This window comes from Geotrypetes seraphini, chromosome 9 (genome assembly GCF_902459505.1).
Source record: "Geotrypetes seraphini chromosome 9, aGeoSer1.1, whole genome shotgun sequence".
NCBI classification, from domain to species: domain Eukaryota; kingdom Metazoa; phylum Chordata; class Amphibia; order Gymnophiona; family Dermophiidae; genus Geotrypetes; species Geotrypetes seraphini.
Genome location: NC_047092.1, coordinates 151952155 through 151969804, shown reverse-complemented (window position 1 = coordinate 151969804; position 17650 = coordinate 151952155). Strand labels below are relative to the sequence as shown.

Below are 17650 nucleotides of genomic sequence, written 5' to 3'. Positions count from 1 at the left end.
GGGCGTAAGTCCCCGTTCTTCTTTGGGACCAAAAAGTAACGGGAGTAGAACCCCCGCCCCCGTTGGTGTGGGGGGACCAGTTCCACCGCCCGAAGGCTCAACAAGGCCCTGGCTTCTGAGAGTAGAAGAGGAAGCTGGGTTCGGTTGCAAAGAGATGCCCCCGGCGGTTGTTCCGGTGGCGTGGCCGAGAAGTTTAGCGAGTAACCCTCGGAGACGAGACGGAGCACCCAAGCGTCTGACGTGATCATAGTCCAGGCCGAATGAAAGGCCCGCAGCCGGCCCCCGATGGGCAGGGGGTCCGGAGAGAGTGCGGAGGGGGCCCACCCCATCCGCTCATCACGTCAAAAAGACGGCGCCGGCTTAGACGCCCCTTGCGTCTGAGGTTTCGGCTGGGCCCCTCTGCCCTGCTGCGGTGGGCGCCTGGGCGGAGGCCTCGAGAATGCTGGTGTAGACTTTTGAGGGTATCGCCGCGGCGGAGGTCTAAATGGCTTCTGCGGTGTTACCCGTGGTTTAGGACGGACCAAGGAGGCGATGGAGCGCTCGTGTTCGGACAGGCGTTTGGTCGCCGCCTCCAAGGACTCATCGAACAATTCCGATCCGACACATGGCAGATTGGCTAGGCGCTCCTGCAAGTTCGGGTCCATATCAACCATTCGGAGCCATGCGAGACGGCGCATCGCTACTGCAAAGGCGGAGACTCTGGAGGCCAACTCAAATGCGTCGTAAACCGCATGAAAAAGGTATAGGCGCAGCTGTGACAAGTTGGCCATAAATTTACCAAAGTCCCCCTTATGGGAATCCGGCATGACCCCATGATAACGGGGTAATGCCTTCACCATCTGCCTCAGATAAGATGAAAAAGTGAAAGCATAATTAAGGACCCTGGCCGCCATCATGGAATTGGAATAGAGGCGGCGACCAAACTTGTCCAAAGTCCGCCCTTCCCTCCTGGGAGGGACCGCAGCGGAGACCCTAGAAGGCTGGGACTTCTTTAACGCCGACTCCACCAGCAACGACTGGCGAGACAGTTGCGCCTTCTCGAAGCCCTTACATGGGATGGTACGGTACTTCGACTCCATTTTAGATGGAACCGCTGTGACTGTAAGAGGGGAGTCCAAGTTCCTCAGGAAGGTCTGATGGAGGACTTTATTAAGAGGCAGACGAGGGGTCTCCCTCGGGGGAGAAGGTAAATCCTGCTCCTCCAAAAACTCCTTGGTGTATTGTGAACCAGACACCAGATCCAGGTCCAAGGCCCTCCCCATATCAAGCACAAATCTGGAAAAAGAGGAGGGTTTGGACGGAGGGGAGGGCGATCGAGAGGCCCGCGTCTCCAAAAAGGAAGGGGAAGTCTCACGGGAATAACGAGGTTCCCTACCAGACCCCGAGCCCCAAGAGGCCGCCCCGAGCGATCTCGACGGGGTCGGGGACCGCCTATGCCCCGAGGAACCTCTGTGTGAAGTCCCCGGGGTACAAGGCACCGAGTCTGCCCCTTCCATTTCGGCGAGGAGTCTCTCGACAACCCTCCCTCGGAGGAACGGAACAACCTCGGATTATCGAGGCGGAGCTCCGAGACACGTAGCGTCTCAGCCCCGGTCGACGAGGAGCGACCGCGCCTCCGAGGACACCCGCGAGAACGCTTGGGCTTCTTCGGCCGGCGCTTCGCCCGAGGCTGACCCGAGGGCGAGGAGCCCCGGGAGGACCTCGACGAGGAAGAAGTGGAAGAGATCCTCCGAACTCTCCGCACCTTGTCCCGAGGCCGTACACTCCGTTCCGGCTGGTCGACCGAGGTCGAGGGCAAGGTCGGGGTCGGAACCACCCCGGGGGCCGAAGTCGAGGGCACCGAGACCGAGGCCGCCGAAGCCGGGGCACTCGGGGCCGAAGCCGGCTGCAGGTGCGCTAAGGCGCCGGACAGCTCCGAGGTAATGAGGGCACGGAGCAAGTCCTGAAAAGCCGGCACCGCCATCATCCTACACCCATCCCAATCCGGATTCAGAACCAACTACAGTACTGAAACTCTACTGGTATCTCTACTAGACATAGCTCGAAGTCACCTCAGCCAAGGAAACAAACTGCTAATCATCCAATTTGATCTATCAGCTGCATTCGATCTTGTGGACCACTACATACTCCTCCAAATACTAGACGCAATAGGAATTTCAGGTAAAGTTCATAACTGGTTCAAAGGCTTCCTCAAAAATAGAACATACAGAGTCAAATCTAAAGACATTCTATCTGAACCATGGTCCAATCCATGTGGAGTACCACAAGGCTCTCCCCTCTCTCCCACACTCTTCAACCTATTCATATCCTCCCTAGGCACCACCCTAGACGCCCAAAATATTACTTCTCTCAGCTACGCGGACGACATTACCATCCTCCTTCCATTCGACATATATAACCCAATCTCCACAGAACGCCTGAAAACTACATTGGAAACAGTGGATAAATGGATGATAGATCACAAGTTGAAGCTAAACTCTGACAAAACCAAATTCTTATTACTAGAGAAAGACAAAACACCATCCCTAACAGAACTGGAAGTAAACTCAATCAAGTACCCTATACAGCACTCCCTCAAAATCCTTGGAATACACTTAGACAGATGCTGTACAATGCAAACACAAATCCAAAAAATCACCCAAAAAGCATTCTTCACAATGCGAAATTTAAGAAAAATCAGAAAATTCTTTAAAAAAGACCAATTCAGGATCATTGTCCAATCCCTGGTACTAAGTATCGTCGACTATTGCAACAGCCTCTACTTACCCTGCCCGACCAACACAATAAAAAAACTACAGACCATCCAGAACACAGCCCTCAGACTCATATATTCACTCAGCAAATACGACCACATTACCAATGCATACCTAGAATCTCACTGGCTACCAATAAAAGCAAGAACACAATTCAAACTCTACTGTCTCATTTTCAAAGTAACCCATGGCACGGCACCCAGTTACCTAAATAACCGTTTTCACTACTACCACCCACCAAGAAAAAGGAGAACACAGAACCTCTTCACCTATCCACCACTCAACGGTACTTGTCGTAAGAAACTCTACGACAACCTCCTGGGGACACAGGCAGCCAAAATAGACTCTGACATCTCTAAATTACTGACCAAAACAACAGACATAAAAGAGTTCCGCAAAGAAATAAAAACACTACAGTTCAAAAAATATCTCCCATCACTCTAACCACCGCCCAATGAGTTCCCAATCAACGACTTCGGAATCACTCATCCATATTATCTCTTTGTCTGTGATCAAGAATGTACTGTAACTCTTCTACACTACATCCGACTTAACTGATCGAGTTGACATGTATTACCTCTGTAAAATGCATTATCTTCTGCTATATGTATTATCTTCTGTAATAAGTAATATCTTCTGTGAAATTGTAATATCAAAACTCTTCACTGTTCCTGTAACTTACTCCTATCCTGAAATGTAATTCTACTGGAATGTCCCAGATATTCTCTATATTGTAATCCGCCTAGAACCGCAAGGCACAGGCGGAATAGAAATCCCTAATGTAATGTAATGTAATGTAGATCCGGGGCCGGCGGGTGCTCCCTCGAGGGCGACCTTGGTCTCGAGTATTCCCGCGGGGCACCCGACTTCGACGCTGGGGGCAGGGCCGAGGACAACCCACCCGCCCCCGTCGAGGATCCCGAGGATGGCTTCTTTGAAGTTGGAGCTGAGGAAGGAAGAGAGGACTTACCCCCCGTTGACTTCGAAGTCGAGGCCGTCGGCTTCGAGGAAGCAGGATGTCTCGGTGAGGCCGAGGGAGTCGAGGCCGAGGTCAAGGCCGGGGCCGAAACCGAGGCCGACGTCGAGGCCTGCTCCGCAGGGTCGACAGCAAAGAGCTCCGCCATTCTGGCACGACGGCGACGGAGAGTTCTTGGCTGAACAGTCGAGCACCTGGGACAGGAATCGGTGGGGTGCTCGGGACCCAGGCAAAGCAAGCACCACCGGTGGGGATCGGTGAGAGAGAGTAGCCGATCGCACCGGGTGCACTTTTTAAAGCCCGTCAAAGGACGGGACATGAAATCGAAAACGGACGGGAACGGAACGAGGTCCCGCAGCCGCGGCTACCGGGAGCCCCCGGAGCCGAACGAAAAATCTTTTTTTTTTTTTTTTTTTCCGACGATTAACAAACACATGAACGAATAAAAAAATAAAGCAAGCACAGCGACCGAGAAAAACGACTCAGACGTGGTGTCAGAAGGCAAAAAAAGAGAGAGCACAATTTCCACAGGGCTTCTGGCTCCGCAGAAAAAACTGAACTGAGGACCACGAGGTGGGGATGCGCCCTCTAGTGGGCAAGAAGGCATGCACATGCGTGGTGCAGCATAGCAAACTTGAAACTTCAATCAAGTTTGCTTGAAAAGCTGTCCGCGCTGGGGCTCCGTAGATGACGTCACCCACATGTGAGAATATCATGCCTGCTTTTCCTGGGATAATGTAAATATACTCCCAGGTTGTCTGCAGAAATGTGTAACCCCGAGAAACTAATTCAGCAGTATGGGATCCAGCCTGCTCAATGCCCCCGTCTCGGGCACCATGCAGTAAGTGGAACAACGTCCCTTAGTTCCCGAAGAACTACAAGAACTGTCCTGAGGACCAGTAACACTGAAAAGGGAAACACAAAACGAGAACGAACTGGAAACCTGAGGAGGATGCAAAGATGCAAGCATCCTGAAAAATCTTCACAGCCCCCTGACCTGACATTATAGCGTCCTCTCCCTCATGAGAAAGCCTGAAGAGTCATTGGAAGAAGTCAAGATCCCCTCAGAATGAAGTGCAGAAGGTCAGGGAATGGCAGGATGAGACTGTAGGATCTGCAAGAAGATTCTCCTTGGAAAGATCAAGTTTCACAATGTAAAGAGGAATATACTGGAACCATGAAAACAGTACTAACCCCATGCAACATGAGCGAAATACGTATGTCCTTTAAAGTGAATACGTACTAGACTCAATCAAGATGCTGCATCTACCGCCCCGTGGAAAACAACAGCATCCTTACAGGTATCAGACAAAGCTCACATCGCTAATGAGAGCTTCAGGGATGAGGCTAACAGCCACATAGCGCGTGATCCTCCGCGGGTTTGATAGAATAGGTAACTGGCTCCTGGTTAAAAGAAGCTGTACAGCCCTTCCTGTCTGGTCGGGGGGCCCGTCTAGCATGTGCCACGAGAAAATGGTGACAGGAGAAACCAGCGTGATAAGCATGGAAATCTGAAGTCCAGGCCCCCTCAGAAATAGAGAAAGAGAGTCCTGGCCGCAGGAAGATGCGCAGTGTCATTATGCCCATAGAGACAGCCCGAACTTGGAAGCTGTTTGTACTACCTTTAGGCATATATATCCTGTGCCACTACTAGACACATGCAGCTTAGCACAGAGGCCTAAATAAAGACAGTTACCAACAGACAAAGGCTCAATCTGCAAGGACCCCAAGAGAGACAATGAGATACCTGTGTGAAATACAGATCTTACTGCTGATCTCACCGTGCTGTGAGTTGCCGTATGTCGCCCCAGTCCGGGGACAAACCAAGACTGGGTGACCTAGCACAGGTCAGAGTCTCTCTGGTAAACCCCTTGAGTGCTAACCCCAGAGTCCGATTAAACAAGCAGCTTCCTTCAAGGGAGTACAGCAGGAACACAGACATAGACATATAAATCTGCCCAAGCTTGTCCCAAAGCTGGTGAAACACATACAACTTGTCTGAACCGGAAAGGAGAGAAGCCCCGGCATACCCTGACCAAAGTCAGCTGGAAACAAACTACCGGAACACTGCAGCTCTCCTGCCATTGCCGGAGACCCAAGCGCACGCCTGATTCTCGCCGACACGTGGTCGCTGCATCAACGCTCCTAGAAACATAGTCGGATTCGAGCCCCGCAAAATTTACCCTGCCGCAGCTTGCATAGAAAGAAAATCAGACTCGGGGAATAACCAGAAGAACGGCCCACAGCGCCGGAAAAAACATGTCCCATCTCATGCTGCTATAAACCGGCACCTGCACAATCAGCTGCACATGGCCGTGACAAACATCGATGAAAGAGAGCCTCAGAATAAACAGGACTACTGCTGCACTGAAACCCAACAATGAGAACAAGTACGAGCATGAAATCGCACCGCTATTGCCGCGCTGTAACCAACAAGGAAACCAAGCGCGTGCATGCAAAGGGCGGGAAGTCCCGGCTCCCTCCAAGGATTTCTAGTCATAAAACCTAGCCTCAATAAAATATCCATACCTTAAATGTACGATGACCGAACCCACAGTACTAGAACTCCCAAACAGAACCTGAAGTTCAAACAACCGTAAAAGCCAGACATACTCACAAGCTTCTTGTTAGGGCTGGTTGAAGCCAGTTTGCAGCAAAAGCATGGCAGAATGTAGCAACTGTGGTCTCTTTTTTTTTTTTTTTTACAGAGAAGGGAAAGAAGAAAAAAATTGAGATCCAGTTAGACCCTCTAGCAATGGAGGGAGGGTGAGGCAGGGACCTGGGGGGGCCCAGGTATAACCCCTAAAGCCGGCACCGTTCAGCCGGACACCCCTGTCTCTCTGAAGAGAAAATCTCAACAGGAGAAAATAAAGTTCCAGTCACAGCCAGAATTCAGGAGCTAGTTGAATAGCGACCTTTTCCTGCTGGGAGATAGAGAATACTGGATAAACAGGAGGAGTGCAAGCCAATAGGACCACCTGTTAATCAGTTTCTCTATCTCCGCCTGCTGGTAGATGTGAGCTATCCCATTGGTCTCTGGATTCATCTGCTGCTGTTGCTAGGGAAAAGAGCAACTAAAATGGTTAAGGGGCTAGAGGAGTTACCGTACAGTGAGAGATTAGAGAAACTGGGCTTCTTCTCCCTTGAAAAGAGGAGACAGAGGGGACATGATCGAAACATTCAAGATAATGAAGGGAATAGACTTAGTGGATAAAGACAGGTTGTTCTCCAAGGTAGAGAGAACGAGAGGGCACTCTCTAAAGTTAAAAGGGGATCGATTCCATACAAACGTAATGAAGTTCTTCTTCACCCAGAGAGTGGTAGAAAACTGGAACGCTTTTCGGAGGCTGTTATAGAGGAAAACACCCTCCAGGGATTCAAGACAAAGTTAGATAAGTTCCTGCTGAACCAGAACGTACGCAGGTAAGGCTAGTCTCAGTTAGGGCACTGGTCTTTGATCTAAAGGCCGCCGCGTGAATGGACTGCTGGGCACAATGGACCACTGGTCTGACCCAGCAGTAGCAATTCTTATGTTCTTAAGGTGTAATTTACTCTTACCTGATTATTTTCTTTCTTTGAATCCTGTTTGACCGGTCCAGAATAATGGGCTATGTCCCCTTACCAGCAGATGGAGAAGAGTTGAGGGAGAATTTTGATGACATCACCAGTATAACAGGTGGTGCAGCCAGGATCCTGTAAGTATGTTAATGCCAAAACTACAAGTAGTTACTAGAACCAGATTAATATACCTGAGAAAAAGCCTTCTTCAGTACAGTAGAGTTCTCAGTTAATCGGAACGCTCACACAACCGGCAAAAAAAAAAAAAAACAAACCACCACCAGTGGGAATAAAAAATGTAACCCAAAGCACCAGCAGCAGTGTCCTGAGCCAGAAATCCTCCCTCTCTCAAGTCCCCAAGCAGCTAAGAATTCTCCCCTCCCTGAAGGGCCAGCGCAGCAGCGGTCCTGAGCCGCAAAGCCCTCCTCCCTCAAGCCCTGAAGTGGCAGAAGCAGGCGGCAGTCCTGAGCTGCGAACTCCCCTCCCCAAGCACAGTCAGTCAGCAGGAAGCAGCCTCAAAACACACTGTTTGTGGCCAGCCCTGGCAGGGCCTTTCTTCTTGTCGGCAGTGATACATCGGAGGAAAGGCCCTGCCAGGGTAGGCCACTAGCAGGCTGTTTTGAGGCTGCCTCCTGCTGACCGACTGTGCTTGGGGATGGGAGTTCGTAGCTCAGGACTGCCGCCTGCTTCTGCCACTTCAGGGCTTGAGGGAGGGAGGGAGGAGGGCTTTGCAGCTAAGGACCACTGCCGCACTGGTGCTTCAGGGTGGGAAGGGGTGGAATTGAGAGTGTGTTAAACACGGTTTCTAACACACACTCAATTAACCAGAAAAATAGTTATCCGGAATCCACCAATACGCGTGGGTGGCAGATAACTGAGATACTACTCTAATAGGTTTATAAACAGACACCAGAAAAGCTAGCTCAGGTAGTTCAGCATTAATCAACCAAGATGGTCATTAAGGTCAGAGAACAATGCACAATTAATTACTGTAAGACCCAAAGCTGCTCATTTTGCAGATACAAGAGGGTTGGATTCCTCCCCAATGAGGAACACCTTACCAGGGAATTTAAGACTGTATACCGTATATACTTGAATATAAACCAATCCAAATTTACTTAGATTTCAGCAAAGCCTTTGACATGGTTACTCATAGGAGGCTCTTGAACAAATTTTATGGGCTGAACTTAGGACCCAAAATGGTAAACTGGATTAGAAACTTGTTGACGGACAAACGTCAGAGGGTGGTGGTTAATGGAATTAGCTCGGAGGAAGGAAAGGTGAGAAGTGGAGTCCCTCAAGGATCGGTGCTGGGGCCGATCCTTTTCAGTATGTTTGTGAGCGACATTGCTGAAAGGTTAGAAGGAAAGGTTTGCCTCTGCGGATGATACTAAGATTTGTAACAGAATAGACATTAAGGAGGGAGTGGAAAACATGAAAAAAGGATCTGCAAAAGTTAGAGAAATGGTCTTAATATCTGGCAACTAAAATTCATTACAAAGAAGTGCAGTGTAATGAATTTGGGGATTAACACATAAGCATTGCCTCTGCTGAGTCAGACCATAGGTCCATCATGCCCAGCAGTCCGCTCCCATGGCGGCCCCCCCAGGTCAATGACCTGTAGTGATCTATTACTCTACTACTCTATTACTTTACAGCCTTTTGTACTGTATAGTAACCCTCTAATTGTACCCCTGGATCCCCTTAGATTAGAAATCGGAAAGAGCCATATGTGCTGGGAGGTGAGAGGCTGATATGCATGGATGGGTAGAGGGATCTTGGGGTGATAGTGTCCAAAGATCTCAAGGCAAAGAAACAGTGTGACAAGGCAATGGTTGTTGCCAGAAGGATACTAGGTTGTAAAACCACCTCAGCAAAATCAAAGGTTGAGGCTGAGGAAGTAGAACAAGGTCCCAGCGGGTCGAACCCACATGAGAGAAAAAGTAAAAAAATTCTCTTTTTTTTTTTTTAACCAAAGAAACAAACAAAAAAAAAAACAAACCCCTATAATGACTAAGAAGTCAAAAAAAGAAAACCGCGAGAGCAGGAAGGCAGCAAAAATATACTAAGAGCTGTTAATGAGTGACTTCTTAGCTCCGCGGAAACTAGAAAACTGAGGGAACGTGCACCCTACATTGGGCGGGAAGGAACTCGCGCATGCTCAGTTCGGATTACCGTGAACTTTCTAAAGATTTAAAGTGGCGATGCACTTTTAAAGTGGTCCGTACCGGGGCTCCGTTGGTGACATCACCCATTTGTGAGAATATGCTGCCTGCTTGTCCTGGGATAATGCTGCACTGCCTTCCTATGCTGCCGAAAGGCTCTCCAGCATGATTATATAAAGCATACATCTTTTTTTTAAAAATTGCGAGCCTGGAGCTCGAGTGCTAAGAAGCCGGCGGAAAGACACAGCCCTGACTAAAAGCAAAACTATCGCTGTGAGTTAATTGGCCAGAGATGCCGGCGAAAGATCCCCCCCCCCCCCGTAGAGAAGGGAAAACGCTAATGAAGCATCAGAAAGAAAGACAGCCTCACCAAGGCGACACTACTCGAAATTGTGCAGCAAGAAGGTCCCTCTGGTTGAACGATGCCAAGTCTCTTCCCACCAAAACCCAGAACCGCAGTTCAACTTCAAGTGGCAGATGCTGGATACACCGCAGGGGAGGGAGGGACACTGCTCTCCCTGAGATTACAGAGAAGAACCAAAACCCAGAAACTATTTTTTTTTCATAACAGCTGCCACAAGGGCAGGACAAAAGAAAAGGCTCCAAAAACAGACCTATTAAGGACTGAGGTTCCTCCTGCAACCGAGAGGATAGCAAACTAAGTCCCCCTCCCCAAACAAAACGTGAAATAAAATGCAGGAAGGAGGTCTCAACCAACGATAGAGTACAGCAATACAACATACTCACTGTCATTAGCTCCAAAGTGCGCACACATATAGCAGGCTGGTTATTTTGCTAGTGAACACCTCCAGACCCACTGCACTCTCTCTGGGTCACTCACCCTTCTTTTTTTTTTTTAAGTGAGGAGGGAGGAAGAGTGCAGGGCTAAACACCAAATGAGGCTACAGGGAACGGGTAGAGAAATCCTAATCCCCCCGCTCACTGAGTTAGCATAGCCAAAATAGGAGCTTAGATGAGACCAATTAGATGAGACCAGTAGAGCCAGATCCAGCGACCACTTGCAGGCCACTCTACCCAGCAGATAAAACCAGGCGCAGAAGAGGAGACCATCCATCCAACTATAGAGATAGAGAATACTGAATTACCAGTGAGCATACCATTATATATAGAACAGAGCTGATGTTGGTGCTAGAGAATGACACGGGAAAAATTATGTCCTCGTCACTGCCCCATCCCCGGACCACCATCCTCTTCACCGCCTCATCCCCGTCCCCGCTGTCCCTTTCACCGTCCCGTCCCCATCTTCAGCATCTTCTCCTCTCCATTCCCCCACCCCCAGCACCCTTCATGCGGTCCAGCAGCTCCCTCCCACCGGCCAGCCATGCATTTCCCTCCCTCCCTCCCTCCCTTTCCCTTACCTTCTCTTGTAGCGAAACTGGCAATTTGTATAAGGCTAAGCGCTGTATTACAGCCGGAGCCTTGAAGTCACATCGGGTTGCCTGCTAGAAAAGTCTCCTTCGATGCAACCGGAAACAGGAAGTTGTCAGAGGAGACTTTTCCAGCAGGCAACGGGGCGCAACTTCAAGGCTCCGGCTGTAATACAGCACATAGCCTTATAGAAATCACCAGTTTCAACAAGAGAAGGTAAAGGAAAAGGAGGGAGGGAGGGAGATGCATGGCCGGCTGGCGGGAGAGAGGGGGCTGCCGGATCGAACGCTCGTTCACCGAGCGTGCTAACCATTCACTGCTCCATGGGGCGGTAAATGGCCTTGTCCCCGATCTCACGGTGACCTTTTTTTTTGGTCACCGTTTTGGCGGGTTACCCCGCAGCTAGCCACGAGTAACAATCACAGTGTCATTCTCTAGTTGGTGCTCTCTGTCTCCACCTGCTGGTAGATGGACACAACCTACTTGTCTGGATTCATCTGTTGCTGGTAAGAAGGAACTGAAATTTGACACTTCCTCCTCCCCCCCTCAAATTTCTCCCATAGTCTGTACTGTACTCACAGTTATACTGGTGCTGTGCCTGCATCAGCTGAAACAGTAGCTGAGATATGGAGAAGAATCCTGCCTCAGACAAGCATGTAAACATAATTCAAAATGCTTGAGTCTTTGGGCTGCCAATCAAATCCTGAGAGATGCTTGAGTCTTTGGGCTGCCAATCAAACCCTGAGAGAGTCCAAGAACCCAGACCCTCACAGCTCCAATGACGGGGATGCAGCCAGCACTCCATAAAGTCCTCAGGACTGACACAGGGCCACACAGCCTGCGCTCAAGCTCTGGTTACAACCAGGAGCAAGCCTTGCTATTGGGGGAATAGTCCCCAAGCCATCAACATTATTAAAACTGGCTGGCCATGTAGGTGCCCTTTAAAAAGGTTCCCTCCCAGTTACAGACTTCTGACCCAGGGAGCCTGTGTCTTCTCCCAGGCAGAACAGCCCCAGTAACACTGGGAACCTCTGGAGCACCAAGAAGCATCAAAATCCAGATAAAAACCTGAAAATATTAAACCAGAAAGACACCTTCCAAATCACGTGTAGGAGAAACTAAAAGGGCTACAGCACAGCCCTTTGATGCAGGAGGCAAGAGCCAAAGCCAAGAGAGAAAAGAAAATGTAGATGATGCCTTCTACACAACTCACGACTAGAGCTAAATAACCCACTGAATCAAGACTCATATGCCTTTTGAACTAGAACATCTACTATCCAAATTTTGACTTTACTCCATATTATTTTATGATAACTTATTAGTTTAAGTTTTTTTGTTGGGATTGTCCTAGTCTTTAACTGTGAACCTCATGGAACTGAATAGATTATTTGCAGTCTATAATATACGAAGTATTATATGTAAACTGCCTGTGTTTTCTCTAAGCAAAGATGAGGGCAAGCCACAGCTCTGAGCCCACAGGGACAGCAAGGGGTGCATAACCAAAACTTCCAAGTGTTGCACATGGGTGGGGGGAGGAAATGAAGGAAGGATAAGGAAAATTAAACTATACTCCCCCCTCTATATTTGTAGGTTTAGGATTCACGAATTCGGTTATTCACAAGTCCCTCACCCTGCCTCCCAGACTCCTCCACAGTTTACCTTTAAAGCCCTGGTGGTCTAGTGGTGGAGCGGGACAGGTGCAATCTTCCTAGTCTTGTGCAGATCCACTATCAAAAATGGCCGCCTCAATTTCTTGCGTCAGTCCCGTGAGTTCCTGTGGTCTCGCAAGTCACTGGAGACAGCCATTTCTGATCACAGATCTGCATGGGGCAGGAGCACAGGGAAACTGCTCCTGCTCTGCCTCACTGCTAGACCACTAGGGCTTTAAAGATAAGCTGTGGAGGATCCAGGAGGGAGTCAGAGTGGGGGCCCCTAATGTTATTTGCGATTTTTTAATATTCACAAGGGAGCTGTGCCCCTAACCCTCATGAATATGAAGACAGACCTGCTCTGAAGTTAGAGATTTATTTTTATGCTCACTTAGAAGAATGAAGAGGATCCAGGAGAGGTGAGGTGTCTAGTGTTTTGACTGCTGCTGGCTGAGTAGAGAAACAGCAGCTGAAGCAGCCAGCTATCTTATCCCTTTAAAAAATGCAACAGATGTCATCACTAGGCCTACAGCAGCCTGCAAGCCTCATTCATGTCCGATATCCTTGCATTAGTCTATTGCACACATTTATCACAATATTAGTGAAATGCTTTACAGACCTTTTCAGGCAACACAGTTTATTATTCCTGTGAAAGTACCATGGAAACAAACGTTGCACTTATTTTCGGATATATGCACTCACTAAGTGCCAATTTAAGCATTTAGCATATCATAGCTTTTGTAAATAAGCTTATAAATTTCTCCTATTACTTTTCAGCTCTCGCTGAAATTATTGAAAGGTTAATTTTAAGTAGAGCTACATATTAACCGTGGTTAACACCACAATTATCAACCATAATTAATAATTAATTGTATGCAACCATTTTCTGCCTCCCTCTCCCAGCATGCTCACACAATCCATCTGCTTTCCCTTCCCTCCCAAACCAACGTTGACTCTCTTTCAATCCCCCCCCCTTCCTCCATCCAACTTACCTTTAAATAACAACCTTCGGTCTGGCAGGCCAGTGTTTGCCCTACGGAAAAGCTGCCTGTGGCCTCCATCACACCTTTCCCTTTGATCCTGCTTGCCCCTTCTGAAAACAGAAGTTGTGGGGGCCGGATCAATTTAGTAGCGCTACTGCTGGCTTGCCAGACCAAAGGCTGGATTTAAAGGTAGATTGGCTGTGGGGCAAGAGCGAGTCGTGTTGGGTCTGGGAGGGATTTGCCCCATGATTAATCACAAAATTAAAAAATTTTTAATTGCACAATTCATCACGATTAAAAATTTTAATCGAAATGCAGCCCTAATTTTAAGACAATCATTATAAAACTTCAGTCTTTAAAAAGGGTCCTTTAGAAATTACATTACCTTCTTTTTCATTTCTTCCTGCTCCTTTTTACTTAAAGTTCTCTTAGCTGTGCTCATCTTGCCAATACTGAACGCTTTAAGTTTGCTTTCCAACAAAGGTTGCTAAAAGGGAAAAAAAAAAAAAAAAGTTTTGTTCAAAACAAAATATTCAAAAGTAATATTTTGTACTATACTGGTTACTTCTCCCAAATAATCAAAACAAAATAACACTTCTATACAGTACACTTGCAGAGACTCAACAAACAAAAAAATAACTTTTTAAGACCTAAAGATGCACCATAAAATGTTTATAAGCTTCAAACCAAAATGTAACTTTAATTTTGCAGATTATTAAAGTTAATTTCAAACACTGTTTGCACACAGAATCCTGCACTTACATTCCTCACAAACTGCCCACAGTGGCAGACAGCAATTCAATTTAAATAGAATTCACCCACCACCTCTGTCAGCATTTTTAAACACCAGTTGCAGCAGCTAAATAGTACACAGATATTCTATGCTGCTATCCAGATAGCAATGATATTCAAACTGCTACCAGAATAGCTAACTGGATAACGACACAGCAATTTTTCTATTCCAGCTTTATCTGAAAAATTATCGATAGTAAAATGAGTATGGTCATTTATGCCTTTGCACTACCATAGCCGTCTTCCAATAACACATAGGAAAGAAAGCACAGTTACTTACCGTAACAGGTGTTATCCAGGGATAGCAGGCAGATATTCTTAACTGATGGGTGACGGCACCGACGGAGCCCCGGTACGGACAATTTTAGAGTGATTGCACTCTAAGAACTTAGAAAGTTCCAGTAGGCCGCACCGCGCATGCGCGAGTGCCTTCCCGCCCGACGGAGGCGCGTGGTCCCCAGTTAAGATAAGCCAGCTAAGAAGCCAACCCGGGGAGGTGGGTGGTACGTAAGAATATCTGCCTGCTGTCCCTGGATAACACCTGTTACGGTAAGTAACTGTGCTTTATCCCAGGACAAGCAGGCAGCATATTCTTAACTGATGGGTGACCTCCAAGCTAACAAAAAGAGGGATGGAGGGAAGGTTGGCCATTAGAAAAATAAATTTTGTAAAACAGATTGGCCGAAGTGTCCATCCCGTCTGGAGAATGCATCCAGACAATAATGAGAGGTGAAAGTATGAACAGAGGACCAAGTAGCAGCCTTGCAGATTTCCTCAATAGGAGTGGATCTGAGGAAAGCCACAGATGCTGCCATAGCTCTAACCTTATGGGCCATGACAGAACCTTCCAGTGTCAGTCCGGTCTGAACATAAGAGAACGAGATGCAAGCAGCAAGTCAATTGGATATCGTACATTTAGAAACAGGATGACCTAACTTATTGGGATCAAAAGATAGAAAAAGTTGGGGAGATGATCTGTGAGGCTTAGTGCGCTCTAAATAGTAAGCCAAAGCACGCTTACAGTCCAAAGTATGCAAAGCCTGTTCTCCTGGATGAGAATGAGGTTTCGGGAAGAATACAGGTAAGACAATGGACTGGTTAAGGTGAAAGTTAGAGACAACCTTAGGAAGAAACTTTTGATGGGTACGTAGAACCACCTTGTCATGGTGGAAAACAGTGAAAAGTGGATCAGCCACTAGTGCATGTAACTCACTGACCCTCCTGGCAGAGGTAAGGGCAATAAGGAAGACCACTTTCCAAGTGAGAAATCTGAGATGAGCTGTGGCCAATGGTTCGAAAGGAGGCTTCATGAGAGAGGACAGAACCACATTAAGATCCCAGATAATCGGAGGGGGCTTAAGAGGTGGTTTCACATTGAAAAGGCCCCTCATGAATCTGGTTACCAGAGGGTGAGCCGTGAGAGGTTTTCCGTGAACTGGCTCATGAAAAGCAGTAATGGCACCGAAGTGCACTCTGATGGACGTAGACTTGAGACTGGAGTCCGATAAAGAGAGCAAATAATCCAACAGTTGTTCCACCAGTAGCGAAGTGGGATTATGATGATGGAGACACCAGGAAGAAAAACGAGTCCACTTTTGTTGGTAACATTGAAGAGTGGACGGTTTCCTGGAGGCATCCAGAATGGAACAAACAGGCTGAGAGAGAGATGCATGAGCAGGGGTCAGCCCGAGAGAAACCAAGCTGTCAAGGTGGAGAGATGGCAGGTTGGGATGAAGCAGAGATTGCTGATGCTGAGTAAGTAGAGTAGGAAATACTGGTAGCAGTATGGGTTCCCTGGAACTGAGCTGAAGTAGAAGGGAGTACCAATGTTGCCGTGGCCACCGTGGGGCGATGAGAATCATGGTGGCTTTCTCACTCTGAAGTTTGAACAATGTCCGCAACATGATAGGAAGGGAAGGAAAGGCATAAAGAAACCGATCCGCCCAATTGAGGAGAAAAGCATCTGCTGCCAGACGATGAGGGGAGTAGAGTCTGGAACAAAAGAGGGGCAGTTGTTATCTTCCAATAACACATAGGCAAGAACCTCTCAAACTGTGCTTTGGGACCCAAAATGGGTGTCACGATCTGGGTAGGATCTCCATAGATGTGTCATCATTCTGCATCTCGGGAGGGGGTGGAGAGGGAGAGAAACAGCAAATGAAGCAGCCAGTAATCTTTTCCCTTTAAAAAGCATACAAATCAATCATAATAAAACTCTAAGCGCGCATGCGCACTTCCAATGCCTCGATACCTGCCTCCCTGATCCGTACCTCCGAGGCAGAGAGATGGTAGTACAGCGTGCGGTGCATGCGCGCGTGGCGGTTTGCAGTGCGTGCAGCGCTTTCCTGAACTTTCTCCACCTGGAGCCTGCGGCAGTTTGTGTGCCGCAGTTTCCCTGCATCAGACCCTCCCAAGACGAAATGCTGCACAGGGAAGTAGAAGGTGATGTAATGTTGCTGATGCTGCACAGGGAAGGGTGGGAGGGAAATGCTGCCGCTGCTACTGTTGCAGAGAGAAGTGGAGGGGAAGAGGGAAAGGGGGCCAGGGAGCAAACTTGCTATGCTTTGGGGGAGGGGTGTGTTGGGGGGGCAGGTAGAAATCTTGGTTTGCTCTGGGGGGGGAGACATAAGGGGGCCACGGAGAGAGACAGAAAGACAGGCACACAGAAAGACAGCGGGCAGGGAGACAGACAGAAAGCAAGAAAGACAGACAGGGGGCCAAGGAGAGAGAGACAAAGAAAAATAAATACAGACAGCCAGCAGCCAAGGAGAGAGAGAGACAGAAAGAAAGACAGACAGACAGACAGACAGAGGCCAAGGAGAGAGACAGAAAGAAAGATAGACACATCTATTCTAGCACACGTTAATGTAACAGGCTTAAAAACCAGGCCTACAGCAGCCCGCAAGCCTTAAGTCCAATACTCTTGCATTAGCCGGTTTGCAGACTGTTCATAAATGCAGGTCTCCATTACTTGAAAGCTAGCTTCCCCATGCCGATGACAGCCAGAATTTCGCTAGAATATGCTGCTTCTGGGCAAATAGCATGTATGTTCAAAAATATGGGATTTCAGTTCATCTTCAAATGTCTCTATAAACGCAAAGAATATAGGCCCATAAATTTAGGGTTACTTACTTCAGCATTCCCACAATCACCTTCTAAACAAATATAGCTGCATTTCCTCTTCCGTTTGCAGGTCACTGGTTTAAAAAGCCAAGGCTAGCGATGTTAACCAATGATATTCAACCCCATTGACTATTCATTGAAATTAAAGTTATCCTTACACTGAACTGTGTTGATAAGCATTTTACTGATTTACTTGCATACCTTTGTTGCATGGAATTTGATAAAATTAGTGCTTAAACCCCATTACTTACCCTCCTACATT

General features: G+C 47.9%; 1 protein-coding gene across 3 annotated transcripts in view; it reads right to left on the bottom strand.

The window, feature by feature from the left end:
- Nucleotides 1–17650, bottom strand: part of U2SURP (U2 snRNP associated SURP domain containing) — a 221630-nt gene that overhangs the window by 188797 nt on the left and 15183 nt on the right. For all 3 annotated transcript variants that reach the window (XM_033957623.1, XM_033957621.1, XM_033957622.1), the window contains exon 2: nt 13859–13960. In XM_033957623.1, coding sequence (XP_033813514.1) covers nt 13859–13960 — 102 coding nt within the window. The remainder of the gene's footprint in view (nt 1–13858; nt 13961–17650) is intronic.